Raw genomic sequence first — 14,274 nt, 5'->3', positions numbered from 1 at the left:
AAAAAAGGATGAAAACTTGTAAAGATTCATCTGACAAAAGAATGTGGGCGAAGGAGAGAGAGGACAGGGAGATAAGGTCATGATCCGTGTGAGAAATGGTACATTAAATCTGCAGAGATTTCTATAAATTCTGTTAAATGCTGGTGCCCTTTCCCCTTATAATTCCACTGAACATTAAATCTCTTCTTCTGCAAAAAGACCTGCATATGTGAGTGACTGGCTCACCCAGAATAAGCGACCTGTAGGTAATGAAGACACAGTCGTAAATTGTGATGGTTAAAGTGGCCAAAAAGAATCCGTGCCATCTTCTACTTAATTTTCTCTCTGCCTGTTTTAAGTATTATCACCTGTATTCTGGCTAAATCCTCAGATATATTTCCAAATAACAATTAGTGAAATTATAATCACTCTGCTCACGGAATGAATAGGGGTGTGGGAACTTCAAAGTCACTGGAGGTCCCAGCATTATCCATAGAAGAAGACCTCCTGGTCCATCTCCCCCTATGCTTTTCATTTTTGTAATTCATCTTCCACCCAGAGTCCCGCTCAAACCGCTCATTTGTTTACTCTTGCATCTCTCTGTTTCATGGGAGCCTGTAGAGGTCACATCACTGTCCCCGGCTGCTCCCCACTACATTTAGACTAAAATATGAATTCCTTGTGGAACATAGTAGTTCCTGCCAACCACCCTGATGCCTCACAGCCTGCAGTCCAGCCACACTGGCCTCCTCTGTGTGCCTCGATCCCTTTAAGTTCATTTCAAGCCACAGCCTTGAATACACGTGGTCCTTTCTGTCTGGCCTGCTCTTCCCCACGCTTTGTGCGCCGCTGTCATCCTCTCATCCTTTCTTGCTCTGCTCTTCGCTCTGAAGAGACCTCCCATGACCACTCTTTCTAAAAGACAACCTCTCCCACCTGTCAAACACAGACACACACACACACACACACACACACACGTACACACGCAAATTACATTAAGGATCCCCCCATTTATCCTCTCCCTAAGGGCTTCCCTAGTAGCTCAGCTGACAAAGAATCCACCTGCAATGCAGGAGACCTGGGTTTGATCCCTGGGTGGGGAAGATCCCCTGGAGAAGGGAACGGCTGCCCGCTCCAGTATTCTGGCCTGGAGAGTTCCATGGACTGGGTAGTGCATGGGGTCACAAAGAGTCAGACACGACTGAGCGACTTTCTCTTTCACTTTTCAACATCTCCCACATTCTGAAATGAACTTGCCTTCTGGCTTCTTGGCAACAGTCCCCTTTGGAATGTAAACTTTTTCCTGTCAGAGATCTTTGTCTGTCTCATCTGTTGCTATTTTCACTAATACCTAGTAGATGTTGAATTACTATCTCTCAGTGAATGAACGATAGTTCATTGTTGAAAACCCAGGTCGTAAGCATGACAGAATTGGGAAGAGGGGATTGACTCAAACGAGGGGTCCACATGGGACTCCGTCTATGCCTTGGCTCCCAAAGCAGAAGCAGGCCCTATGCTCTCTCCTGCTCTCAGCTGGGCACCCACCCTGCTCCCTGCCCCAGCTGAGGACAGAAGGCAGACAGCATCAGTTCAGGGCGAGAGGCAGATTTCTCTGCAGCTGGAACAGTAAAGGCAGCAGCAACTCTGAGGGTTCGGGTGTCTCAGGGGTTTTACTAGGGCTTCACCGGGTCACGATCAGTTGGAGGGGTTCATTCGCTGTGGGTACAGGGAAAAGCTTTCCCACCTGGAGTTTCATTCACAGGGGACCCTCTCACATGTCTTTGCCTTTGTGGTGATTCTCAGCAAGACACCTGTTCTAAACAGGAAGGGCATCCGGAAGGGTGTTCTCTCTGACAGTGAGGTGTTTTTATTTTTGCCTGCCTTGGACTATGAGCTAATAGTTTGGGAATTTATATCACTCAGAACAGAGAAATGAAGCTATTATATGTTTGAGCAACTTGATTAATGTCTGTCTCTCACTTTGGACTATATGTTTCTCAAGAGCATTGACTTTTGATTGGCTCACTGCTCCATGGTGCCCCAGGACTCAACATCATGTCCAGCAAATAACAGGCATTTGAGAAACATTCCTTGTGTAAAAGCAGTGAAATGATTTCTGAGACCTGGGTTGACACATTCAGCTTCCCATACCATTCAGAGTATTTCCTTCCTCTCCCCTGGCACATCAGACATTATTCCAAGTAAGAAAAAGTACACGGCTTTCCTTCACACCTGCCCATGGGTTGAAGGCGATGATTGCCTCTTTTGGAGTTAGAGATCTTTAGTACTCTAATGCTGAATGCCTCCTAGAGGAACAGGATAAAGTTTGGACAATGAATTATTTCCAAAATAGGCATTATTACCTCTCCTATGGAAGAATGCAAACAGGAACTTAAAAGGAAGATTTGCTGCAAAGAACGGTGAATACTGTACAGAGCTTGACCTTGTTCTGCGCGTGAGATGCTCTTCTAGCGTGGAGTGCATACTTATACGGCAAATTCCATTTTCTCATTGACTTCTATTATTATCTCAAGAAATGTCTTGGCCAGAAAAAAAAAAATTGGCCTCCACCCAGAAAATTGCATTTTAAAGAGCATTGAGTTTTTGCTGGTGTACCGCTTAAGTACATTTAATTCTCTCCTGCCAGAGGAATTAATCAAATGGACAATTGATCCACACAGCCTCTGCACATTCATTAGAGGCACAACCACATTACTGTACGTCCGACTGATTATGCCTGTTTCTTCGGAACGTCCCACTGCCTGGATGGGGCCAGAATGTATAAGTAGATACAATGGCTCAGCCGCTGTCCCAGGACTTGAACACAATGCTAAGTTGAAGGGCTAAATGGAGATCCTTTTTCATACTGAACAAAAGCTGTTCTCCTAGGTTGTCTCTTCATCTTTGGAGGATCTCCTCCCGCTTCACTCCCCTTCCCTCACCTTCACACACAGCCCCCTCCTGGAAGGATTGTCTTAGTCAATTGCTTATCCATTTGCAGAACCTCTTAATTTCTTAGGCACTAAGGCAAGTGGGCGAGATATAATTGATGCAAGAGTCTGAGGGTGATTTTCTGAATAGGCCACAATTACCAAAGTCATGGTCTTCCCAGATTGCACTAGTGGTAAAGAATCCATCTGCCAATGCAGGAGAACAAGAGACACCGTTTCCATCCATGGGTCAGGAAGATCCCCTGGAGAAGGAAACGGCAACCCACTCCAGTATTCTTGCCTGGAAAATTCCATGGACAGAAGAACCTGGCAGGCTACAGTCCGTGGGGTTGCAAAGAGTCAGACACGACTGAGCACACACACCATAGCAAAATGATACCCTCTGTTTTCAAGTTTTTATTGAAACATAGTTGATTTACAACGTAATATTAGTTTTGGGTATACAGCATAGTGATTCAGTGTTTTTATAGATGATACTCCATTTAAAGTTATTGTAAAATATTGGGGATGGGGTGGGAGGGAGGCTTAAGAGAGAGGGGATATATATACACATATAGCTGATTCATTTTGTTGTACAGCAGAAACTAACACAACATTGTAAAGCAATTAGACTCCCGTAAAGTAAATAAATAAATGTACTGTGCTTAGTCCCGCATTGCAGGCGGGTTCTTTACCATCTGAGCCACCAGGGAAGCCCAGATAAATAAATACATTTTTAAAAAGTTGCTTTACAATATTGGTTCTATTCCCTTTGCTGTACATCACATCCTTGTGTCTTACCTATTTTGTACATACCAGAGAGACAAATCGTAACCCCCTTCCACTGTATTATTCCTCTCTTCAACCCTCTTCCCACTGATATCTACTGGTCTGTTGTGTGTATCTGTCTGTTTTGTTATACTCATTCCCTTTATGTTTTGGATTCTACGTATAAGTGAAAACGTACAGTATTTATCTTTCTCTGTTTGACTTAATTTCACCTAGCATTATACCCTCCAGCGCCATCCATGCTGTTGCAAATGGCAGAGTTTCATTCTTTTAAAAACCTTTGCACCATGAAGGAAACCATCAGCAAAATGAAAAGACAGTGTCCTGAGTGAGAAAAGATACTTATAACCATCCCCCTATTCAAAGTTTTGAGTCTATCAAATTGCCTCAGCCTATCTATTCTTACTCTGTTTCATTATGTTCATCCATCTATATGCTGTACTCTTTAAGGACTGCAGCTTTATTGTGAGTTGTAGTATTTTTATAGCAAGGTATCATCTGTTTGCATTTCCCTTTTTTAAAAAGCTCTTCCTTTGTTCTTTTAAATGAGCTTTAATCATTTTGTCAAGTCCCCAGATATAAATGATTAGGGTTTTAATTGGTGAACCTTAAAACCTTCAAATTAATTTTGAAAAAATGGCCTCACATCTTTATAACATGTGATCTATTTCTCTTTGTTCATACCTTTGTTAAGGGAAGCACACTGGCTGAAACCGCCCACCCTGGCCAGGCACCATAGTAACCATTTGCATGAGTTGTTTTATGACAGGAAGTCCTGATAAGGAACACAGAACTAATAAGCTATCACCAACCGAAAGAGTTCGGGAAAGGTGAAAAAGAGACACTACATGTCTGACCACCTCCCAGAATCCTTCTCACTGACCTCCATCTTGGCTGAACAAGGTGTACACCACCAGGAAGGACTCTGAGTCAGAGTGATTGGCTAAGGACAACCCGGAAACTGATCCCATCACCATAAAACCCGAGATTGTGAGCTGTGGCAGAGCAGTTCTCCTGGGTTCCCTTACCCTACTGCTCTCCGCCCAGGTACCCTTTCCCGATAAAATCTCTTGCCTTGTCAGCACATGTGTCTCCTCAGACAATTCATTTCCGAGTGTTAGACAAGAGCCCAGTTTCGGGCCCTGGCAGGGGTCCCCCTTCCTGCAACACCTTCAGCTATGTTTCTTAGAAAAGTTTATAAATATCTTCATATAGATTTGAGTGTTTCTTATCGTTACCTCTATAGGGAGTTTAAAATTTTTTATTCCTATATAAGGTTTATTATTATTACATATATAATGAAATATATAGATTTAAAACAACTTATTGAGCTTTATTGTATGTCAAAAATGTTACCCATCCAAGTGTATAATTCAATGATTGTTAGTAACTTTATCAAGTAGTGTGAACATCACCATAAATCAATTGCAACAGTTTTATGCTCCTCAGTAAGATCCCTCATGGCCATTTATAGTTAATCCTTATTCCCACCCACAGTCCTGTGCAGTCACTAATCTATTTCTATCCCTATAAATTTGCCTATCTTGTACATTTCTTATAAATGGAATCTTATAAGCATGTGGTCTCTTGTGTCTGGCTTGTTTCATTTTATGTGATGTTTGGGGTTTTTTCCTTGTAAAATATGTGTCAGTAATTTGTTACTTATTATCTCTGAATAATAATCCATTTTACAGATAATGACATGTTTTGCCTATCCAGTTATCTTAGGTAATTTTTAGTTTGGGGCCATTACAAACAATGTTTCTGTGAACATTGGCTTGCAAGTTTTTGCATGGACATATGTTTTAATTTCTCTTGGGTTAATACCCAGGAGAGGAGTTATTGGGTGGTATGGCAGTTTTATGTTTAACCTTTTGATAAATTATTTTCTGAAGTAACTTGATTGTCTTATATCCCCACCAGCAATGTGTGAGGCTTCCCATTTCTCCACATCCTTGACAACATTTATTATTATGTCTTATTATTGTAGCCATTCTAGTGGATGTAAAGTAGGATCTCATTTGAGTTTTAATTTGTATCTCTGTAATAATGATATTGAGCATATTTTCATGTGCTCGTTGGCCATTTGTATATATTCTTTGGCATAATTTCTGTTCATATCTTTTGTCTATTGTTTGATTGAGCTGTGTGTACTCTTACTGAGTTCTCAGACTTCTTTGTATATTCTGGATATATGGCACATGTGTTTGCAAGTATTTTATCCCAGCCTGTTGCTTATCTTTTCATTTTCTTCATGGCATCTTTTGAAGTGCAAATGTTGTTAATTTTGATGAATGAAATTAAGCAAAGATGTCTTAGTTATGACACCAAAAGTATAGTCCATAAAAGAAAAACCTGACAAACAGAATCTCATCAAAATTCAGTTGTGTATAGGAAAAAGTTGGTCTTTGTAAATTTATCTCCTATTCTGCCCATCTACTGCCTTGCAGTAAAAATTCTTTAAAACATTCCACCAAGGATCTCAGTCCTACAACTGGTAAAGCTTAATTCGGCCAAGAATTCAAATGAGACTGGAAGCAGGTTCTTCCCCAAGAGTGTCCAGATAAGAGTCCAGTCCACTGGTTCCTTGATTTTGACCCTGTGAGACCATCAGTAGAGGAGCCACCTGGATTCCTTATGTATAGAAATGAGCTTATAAATGGGTGTTTTTTTAAAGCTTCTTTGTGTGTGTGTATAGCAATAGGAAATGAATAAAATCAGCTGTGATTTCACCAACTCTAAGATTAGCCAAACCACATGGCTAGAATAGCCTCAAGTCTATTCATAGCTGAACTCAAGATACAGCACCTTTGATATTTTCTTTGATCTGCCATTTGAATGACTGTATCAAAAAAGAAAAAAAAAAAAGAAAAGGGAAAGCTACATTTCCTGTATTTATTATCTTAACAGATAATAATAATAAAAGTGGATCAGCTTTCTACTTTCCAAGGCACTGTCTTATCTCTTGTCTCATCTTGTCCTCACAAGAGCCTGGTGGATCAGATAGAAACAAGGCCAGTAGACATCACTTGCCCCAAGAAAATAAAACTGACTTTAGCTCAATACTAGGAAGGCCTTTCAAACAATTAGAACCAACCCACGGTGGAAGGGGCCAGCTTCTAAAATAATAAACCATGTCTTACTGGAAGACAATGCTGCATGACAGTATTTGAAGGGAGGCAGTGTGGCATGGCCAAGCCTCTGAGATCTCTTTTAAAATTAAAAATCTGTCTTCCAGATAAGCAAGCAAACTAAATTAATGCATATTCATGTTGGGGTCACCAGTCAGTGATTCCTTGCCATTTTCATAATTGCAGTTGTTTTATTTTTGTTTATTTTAAAGTTTTTTTTTCAAATGTGGACCATTTTTAAAGTCTTTATTGAATTTCTTACAATATCACTTCCAGTTTTCTTATGTTTTGGTGTTTTGGCCAAGAGACATGTAGGATCTCAACTCCCTGACTAGGGAGTAAACTCATGCCCTCTTGCTTTGAAAGGCAAAGTCTTAATCTACTGGACCACCAGGGAAGTCTCTGCAGTTGTTCTTGAGGCAGCAGAGCTATCTAAATTCCTTTGTGCAAAGAAAATCCTGTGTGATCGACCCCCAATGACACATTTTTTCAAAGGCACCAAAGTTTATTAACCTGTGCAGATTTCACAAAGGCTTTGTAGTAGAGGCAAGCTTTGAAGTTAGTATGTCTGACTCCTGAGTCCTTGCCTCAAACCACAACAGCGTGATCTGCCCTCTCAGTAGGAAACAGGAGCAGATTGAAGCAGCGACTTAGACATTTAAAGAGATGGACAGTCTAACAAGACCACAGACAGAATTTTGGAGGAGGAGTGTGTGTCCCAAAGAATAGGACATCCTGCTGGCCCAACCGTAATGCCAGTGCCCCCCACCCCTCCCCAACACACATACAGGAGAGGAGTACTCTTTCCTTTCTTTGTGTTTTCCTCATGGCCCAAGCTAAAGGCCCACTGTCCCTGCCTTGGTTACTAGAACTCCTTAGACAGCCCACCTTCCCTCCCTTAACCTCATTCTCTTTGCGTTGTGCATGCCTGCTCAGTCATGTCCAACTCTTTGTGACCCCACAGACGGCAGCCCACCAGGCTCCTCTGTCCATGGGATTCTCCAGGCAAGAGTACTGGAGTGGGGTGCCGTTTCCTCCTCTGGGGGCCTCTTCCCAACCCAGGGATCGAACCCAGGCCTCCTGTGTCTCCTGCATTGGTGGGTGGATTCTTTACCACTGAGCCATCTGGGAAACCCACACATCTCAATCTATCCATCTGTGATTTAAGGGGATTGGATTCCTTCCAGCTCCAGAGTTCCTGTTATTACGGGCAATTATATATATAAAAGGTTGGGAGAGTTGGCTGGGGGCCAGGATTTCCCTGTCCAGGCAGTTGCCTTTCATCCTGGGGATACTCAGGGCTACAGCAGGCCCTCAAAGGTCTGGAAGAAGCCTGGGACTGGCAGAGATGGAAGGCCTTGGGTCCAGTGTGGAGACAGAGCTCAGCCTAAGAGCACAAGTTTGGTTAAAGCTGCACATAGAACGCTGAAGACGCAGCTACCCGTGTGGGAGAGAAGCACTGCCAAGTGACCGCAGTGACTGAGGGAGCTGAGGTGGGACCTAGCTCCTCACCTTAACCCTGATTTGTCTTCCCTTGTGGCTCTTTCAGTAAAGAACCTGCCTGCAGTGCAGGAGACTTGGGTTGGACCCCTGCGTTGGGAAGATTCCCTGGAGAGGAGAGCATGGCAACCCACTCCAGTACTCTTGCCTGGAGAATCCCATGGACAGAGGAGCCTGGCGGGCCACAGTCCATGGGGTCACAAAGGGTCGGACATGACTCAGAAATGAACACTTTCACTTTCTGACTCCCCTCCCCTTCTGGCCCACCTCCCAGATCAGCAGCTGAAGGCCTTCCCCCATGCCTCAGTGGTAAAAAAAATCTGCAGTGCTGAAGACATGAGCTCGACTCCTGGGTCAGGAAGATCCTCTGGAGAAAGAAATGACAACCCACTCCTGTATTCTGGCCTGGGGAATCCCGTGGACAGAGGAGCCTGGAGGACCACAGTCCATGGGGTCACAAAGGGTCGGATGTGACTTGGTGACTAAACAACAACAGAACAACAACGTGGTGCAGTTGCTTGAGCCCAGCTCCCCAGGGGTTAAAGTCAGCCAGCCCATCCCCCCTCACCCCGTTACCCAGGAGAACTCCAGGTAGAACAGCAATTCTGCATATTCTCTCCCCCAGGGCAAACTGCCTTCCTGGGTTTCTTTGTCAAAGGCTGAAGTAGCTATGGACATTTCACACTGAATTAAAGGAGGATTCAGGAACTCCAAATCTTTTCAAAGCAATTTTGGTGGCAGTGGAGGTGCAGTCACCATCTGGTGAGAAAAGTGTTAAGTCAGAGATTCTGGTCAACTCTAGCATCAGATTCAAAACCAAAGAGTTCATTTCAGAGACACCTTTTTCCTCAGACAGCACCACCCCCCACCCCCACCCCCCCGCTCATCTAGACTGCAGGTTGAGAGCCTCTGTATTGATTTTCTAGGTATTAAAAAAGCCAATGCCACAGTTTTAAAAGCTGAGATACAATTTACATGTCTTAAAGTTCACCCATTACAAGTGTACAAATCAATGATTCTAGTAAATTAGACTTGTGCAGCCACGATCACAATTTAGCTTTAGAATATTGCTGTCACCTTGTTTGCAGTCAGGCCTCACTCCCATCACCCTCCCTAGGCAGCTCCTGATGTGCTATCTCTGTGTCTTCTAGACATTTCATAAATGGAATAGTATGGGATCTTTTGCATCTGACTTCCTTCATTTTAATGTTTTTAAGGTTCATCCATGTTGTATGTGTCAGTGCTTAATTCCACTACTTTGTTAAATAGCATTCCATTGCACAGATATATTGCATTTTGTTTATTCATTCATGGTTGATGGACACCTGAGTTGTTTCCAGTTTCTTATTGTTATAAATATTGCTGCTTTGAACATTCCTGCGTAAGTCTTTGCAGGATCTTTTGGTTTGGGCATTTGAACTCTTAGTTGCAGCATGTGGGATCTAGTTCCCTGACCAGGGATGGAACTTGGGCGCCCTGCTTTGGGAGCACAGAGTCTTAGCCACTGGACCACCAGGAAAGTCCCTTGTCATTAACTCTTGAGTCAGCTCTTTGAGGCTTAGGGGGAGACCTGGGAGACTAAAGCAAAAGCCATTTATCTTAAAGGACAGGGACACAGGGACTTGTATGTACACAGTAGAAGGAACAAAGGATTGTTCGGGATCCCTTTAATAAGGCATGAAGTCCATTCATGAGGACTCCACCTTCATGACCTAATCATCTCCTGAAAACCCTGCCTCCTAATACCACAATCTTTGGGGGGTTAAGATATGGTTTCAACATATGGATTTAGCAGAGACACTAACATTAAGACCACAGTGCTGAGCAGTGAGAATACTTCTTCACAAATGAACTTAAGAGTACTTGGGCTGGGGCAGTAGGGAGGACGGTGAGAAGTGAGCTAGAGAAATAAGCGAGGGCAAGGTCAAGAAAGTCAGGAAGGTGCCATTTAGAAAGCTCCTCCCACAGCACAGAGGGGAGCAGACTGGTGGGGTCTGGGCTTTCCTTTACCGAAGCTGCGTCAAGCCTCTTGTGGCCTTGAAGCTCAGTCCTGTCTCACTAGGACCACCTCCTCCGCCTTTCTGTGTCTGGCAGGTGTTACATCACCCTCACCCAGGCTCTGCACCTCACCATGAGCGCGGCTCCAGCAGGACCTGCAGGCACAGGCAAGACAGAGACCACCAAGGACCTGGGCCGGGCGCTGGGCGTCATGGTCTACGTGTTTAACTGCTCCGAGCAGATGGATTACAAGGTACAGGCCCGGCCTTGGGGGGCTGGGGCTAGGTGGTGGCCCAAACCATTGATGAGCTTTATCCACGCCTCTCTGGCCAAGCTCAGAGACCCAGATCAGGAGGTCTCTGCTTCTTCACAGGAGACATGGGGACCCTTGGCCCCGGGAGCTGAGTGACCTCCTGTTAAACCTCACCACCTTGGAATCCACTTCCACTAATGAGCTCTGCAGCCACAGATGGGTGACTTCCCCTCTGGGACCTTCCTTCCATTATTTGTAAAATGAGGGAACTAAACATATCTCCATGGAGAAGGAAATGGCAATCCACTCCAGTATTCTTGCCTGGAGAATCCCAGGGACGGTGGAGCCTGGTGGGCTGCCGTCTATGGGGTCGCACAGTGTCGGACACGACTGAAGCGACTTAGTAGTAGTAGTAGTAAACATATCTCCAAAGGCCTAAATTCACTACTTGACCCAGAACCACCGAAAGGCTCATAAGTGGCTGATATGAAAGTCTTCACATAAAAGCCATAGATGTGCTCTTCTGTAAAAGTGGGCGTTTTTCTAGAATTCCTCAAGGGCACAATACTCTACAAGGGCAGATTTGGCTTCTGAAGCCAGACTAGAGTAGCCTCTGTTCTTTTTTTTTTTTTAACCTTTGGCTGCACTGGGTCTTAGTTGCAGCATGTGGGTTTTTCTTGCTGTGGTTGCATGCAGCATGTGGGATCTTAGTTCCCTGACTAGAGATGGAACTCCCGTCCCCTGCATTGGAAAGCAGAATCTTAACCCCTGGACCACGAGGGAAGTCACAGTAACCTCTGTTCTTAGCAAAAGATACATAAAAGACAAGTGCAAGGCTAATATTCTTCATTCAGGCACTCTTCATTTTTACATTATTTTAATATCAAACATATTCCAGGCGCTGTGTCATAAAGAATGGCAAGGGAAACAAGACAGCCATTAAGTCACCTCTTAGCAACATTCTGCTCACAGCTAGACCTTATATAGAGTCTTTGTTATAAAAGCATAATAATAGATTATCTTACTGTCTCTTTTTTTTTATTGTGTGTATTTTTGTAGACTGCCATAAGTCCCTTTTGAAAATAGGATGGCATTTAAATAAATTTAGGGTGGAAAAAGAAAATAATTACATTAAATAGATCAAATATTTATAGATATAAATGATGTGATATATTGATTGCAAAATAAACTCAATTTTAAAATAGTTTTAGAGACTGCAAGATAGCACTTGCAGTTACCCCATACAGAACTCTTTAAATGAGATTGATCTGCTGCAACTTTAATCATTTCTCTTGTATATAAAATTTTGCTGCACAGAGTTGCAGAATCTTGTAGCACCATGTTTTCTCATGGAAAGCAGACAAAATGAGGATTCAGGCCCCAAATAGCTGTGCTGCCATAGTCTATGCACTAAATTTTAATATGGTTGCTTTTATTGATGAACACATAAAGATTATGTTTCTCTTTAAGCCAGGCTGGAAGAAGAAATATTTCTCAAGCTAAGCTTTAGGAATAAACTTTCTAGATTCTCCTCGAGTTAAGCAATGGCAGCATTTCTGAGATAAACATACTCTCCCAAGAGGACCATTCTGGAGGACACACTTATTTAGATGTGGAAGACCTTGGATGTTGACTGAAGAAGAAAAGGCATATATCTTAAAGTCACACCTAACATGGGAAACAGGAAGAGATGAGTTGGCTCCATGGTCAGAGGTCACTACAGTCATTTCACTCAGTCCTTTCAAAACTTGATTACTGAACCCTGACCCCACCAATTCCTCTAAGAGTACAGGATGGGAGGACGAGTCTGCCCTCAATTTGTTTGAACCATGTGAAAATTCAGCCATGTGTGTCTAGTCCAGACACAGATCAGAGCAAGAACAGTAAGTATAGCTGTAGTGGTACACAGCAAAGGTAAGGGGACCACTTCCTGGACACCAGACATCCTTTGTAACCAAGCAGCCTCGCTAAGTAGTGTCAAACCTCCTCTTCCCTTTCTTGTTCAGCTACTCAGATAGAGGAATGGAGTGATGGGCAGATGGATAAATGGAGATGGAGAGATAGATGATTGATTGATCAATAAATAAATGATAGAGAGATTGGTGTTTCCCAGCTGGTACTAGTAGTAAAGAACCTGCCTGCCAATGCAGAGATGTAACAGACGTGGCTTCCATCCCTGGGTGGGGAAGATCCCTGGAGGAGGTCATGGCAACAAACTCCAGTATCCTTGCTTGGAGAATCCTATGGACAGAGAAGCCTGGCAGGCTATAGTCCATGGGGTCGCAAAGAGTTGGACATAGCTGAAGCGACTTAGCATGCATGCAGAGAGATATATAGATTCGATATATGCAATAGTTGTTGTTGTTCAGTTGCTGAGTCATGTCCAACTCTTTGTGACTCCATGGACTGCAGCACTCCAGGCTTCCCTGTCCTTCACCATCTCCTGGAGTTTGCTCAAACTCATGTCCATTGAGTCAACGATGCCATCCAACCATCTCATCCTCTGTTGTCCCCTTCTCCTCCTTCCTTCAATCTTTCCCAGCATCAGAGTCTTTTCCAATGAGTTGGCTCTTCCCATCAGATGGCCAAAGTATTGGAGCTTCAGCTTAAACATCAGTTCCTTCCAATGAATATTCAGGATTGATTTCCTTTAGGATTGACCAGTTTCTAACTACTGGTCTTTAAGGAATCAGGAATTCTATAATAAAGGGGATAGAAAATTATCAATACTTAGACATGTAATGGTAAGCCTAGCATGGATGGTAATTTAATCTCTGTACATCTCTTTGCAGTCTTGCGGCAACATCTACAAGGGCCTTGCTCAGACTGGTGCCTGGGGCTGTTTTGATGAGTTTAATCGAATCTCTGTGGAGGTCTTGTCAGTGGTGGCGGTGCAGGTACAGGGGGCAGAAGTTGATGGGAGCACGTGGTCCTCATGCCAAGCACCGAGGCCTTCTGCATCCTCTTGATTTCACCCCCTCCTTACCTCCCCCTGTTGTATTTCCTCCATCCACTTAAATCAGGCATGGGCGCAGCACAGGGTGTCCACGGGGCCCTACCACAGGGAATCCATTTACTGGCCTTGATTCTCCATTTCCTCTTCTGTAAAATGGGAAGAAAGAACATCCATGCACCTGATTCTTGGGGATGAGGAAAGGCTCAGCAGGATGGCAGAGCCCAGCTCCTTAGAAAAGGCACAGAACTGTCTGTCATGAATACTCACACCCGTGGTGTCCCAATGCAGCACCTAGTACTAGAGGTTACCAACAAGCTGTCTCCATGTGTCCCTGCAAGGAGCCAGGGGACAAAAGGGAAGCAGTGAGAGACAGATAGACCAAAGTCAGCAGAGAGTTCATCTTGGGCTCCAGAGATTAAATGACCAAGTTCCACATATAGCTAAGATTGTGAAAGAAGCAGGTTCTTGTAGAGTTAGCCAGACAAGGCGGGGGAAAAGTGGTTATGTGTGTCGGCTCTGAAATCACACTGTTCACTTCTGGTCCTGCCACCTACTAGCCATGTGCCCTTGGGCAAGGCAATACCTCAAATTCCACATCTGTAAAGGGGGTTAATAATAGTACATACTTGATCTGGTTGTAATAATTGTTGAATGAGTTAACTTAAAGCCCTACACATAGTAGGCACACAATAAATGTCAGTCTCTGATGTGGTGGTGATGATGGTGGTGGCCGTGGTG

At 43.7% G+C, this 14,274-nt stretch overlaps 1 protein-coding gene across 2 annotated transcripts in view; it reads left to right on the top strand.

The window, feature by feature from the left end:
• DNAH9 (dynein axonemal heavy chain 9) overlaps positions 1–14,274 on the top strand; it is a 284,846-nt gene that overhangs the window by 97,174 nt on the left and 173,398 nt on the right. For both annotated transcript variants that reach the window (XM_040243337.1, XM_040243338.1), the window contains 2 exons: positions 10,424–10,580; positions 13,373–13,477. In XM_040243337.1, coding sequence (XP_040099271.1) covers positions 10,424–10,580; positions 13,373–13,477 — 262 coding nt within the window. The remainder of the gene's footprint in view (positions 1–10,423; positions 10,581–13,372; positions 13,478–14,274) is intronic.

This window comes from Oryx dammah, unplaced genomic scaffold, assembly GCF_014754425.2.
Source record: "Oryx dammah isolate SB20612 unplaced genomic scaffold, SCBI_Odam_1.1 HiC_scaffold_8, whole genome shotgun sequence".
Lineage (NCBI taxonomy): Eukaryota > Metazoa > Chordata > Mammalia > Artiodactyla > Bovidae > Oryx > Oryx dammah.
Note: the sequence above shows the minus strand (reverse complement) of the source record. Positions and strands in the feature narration are given on the sequence as shown.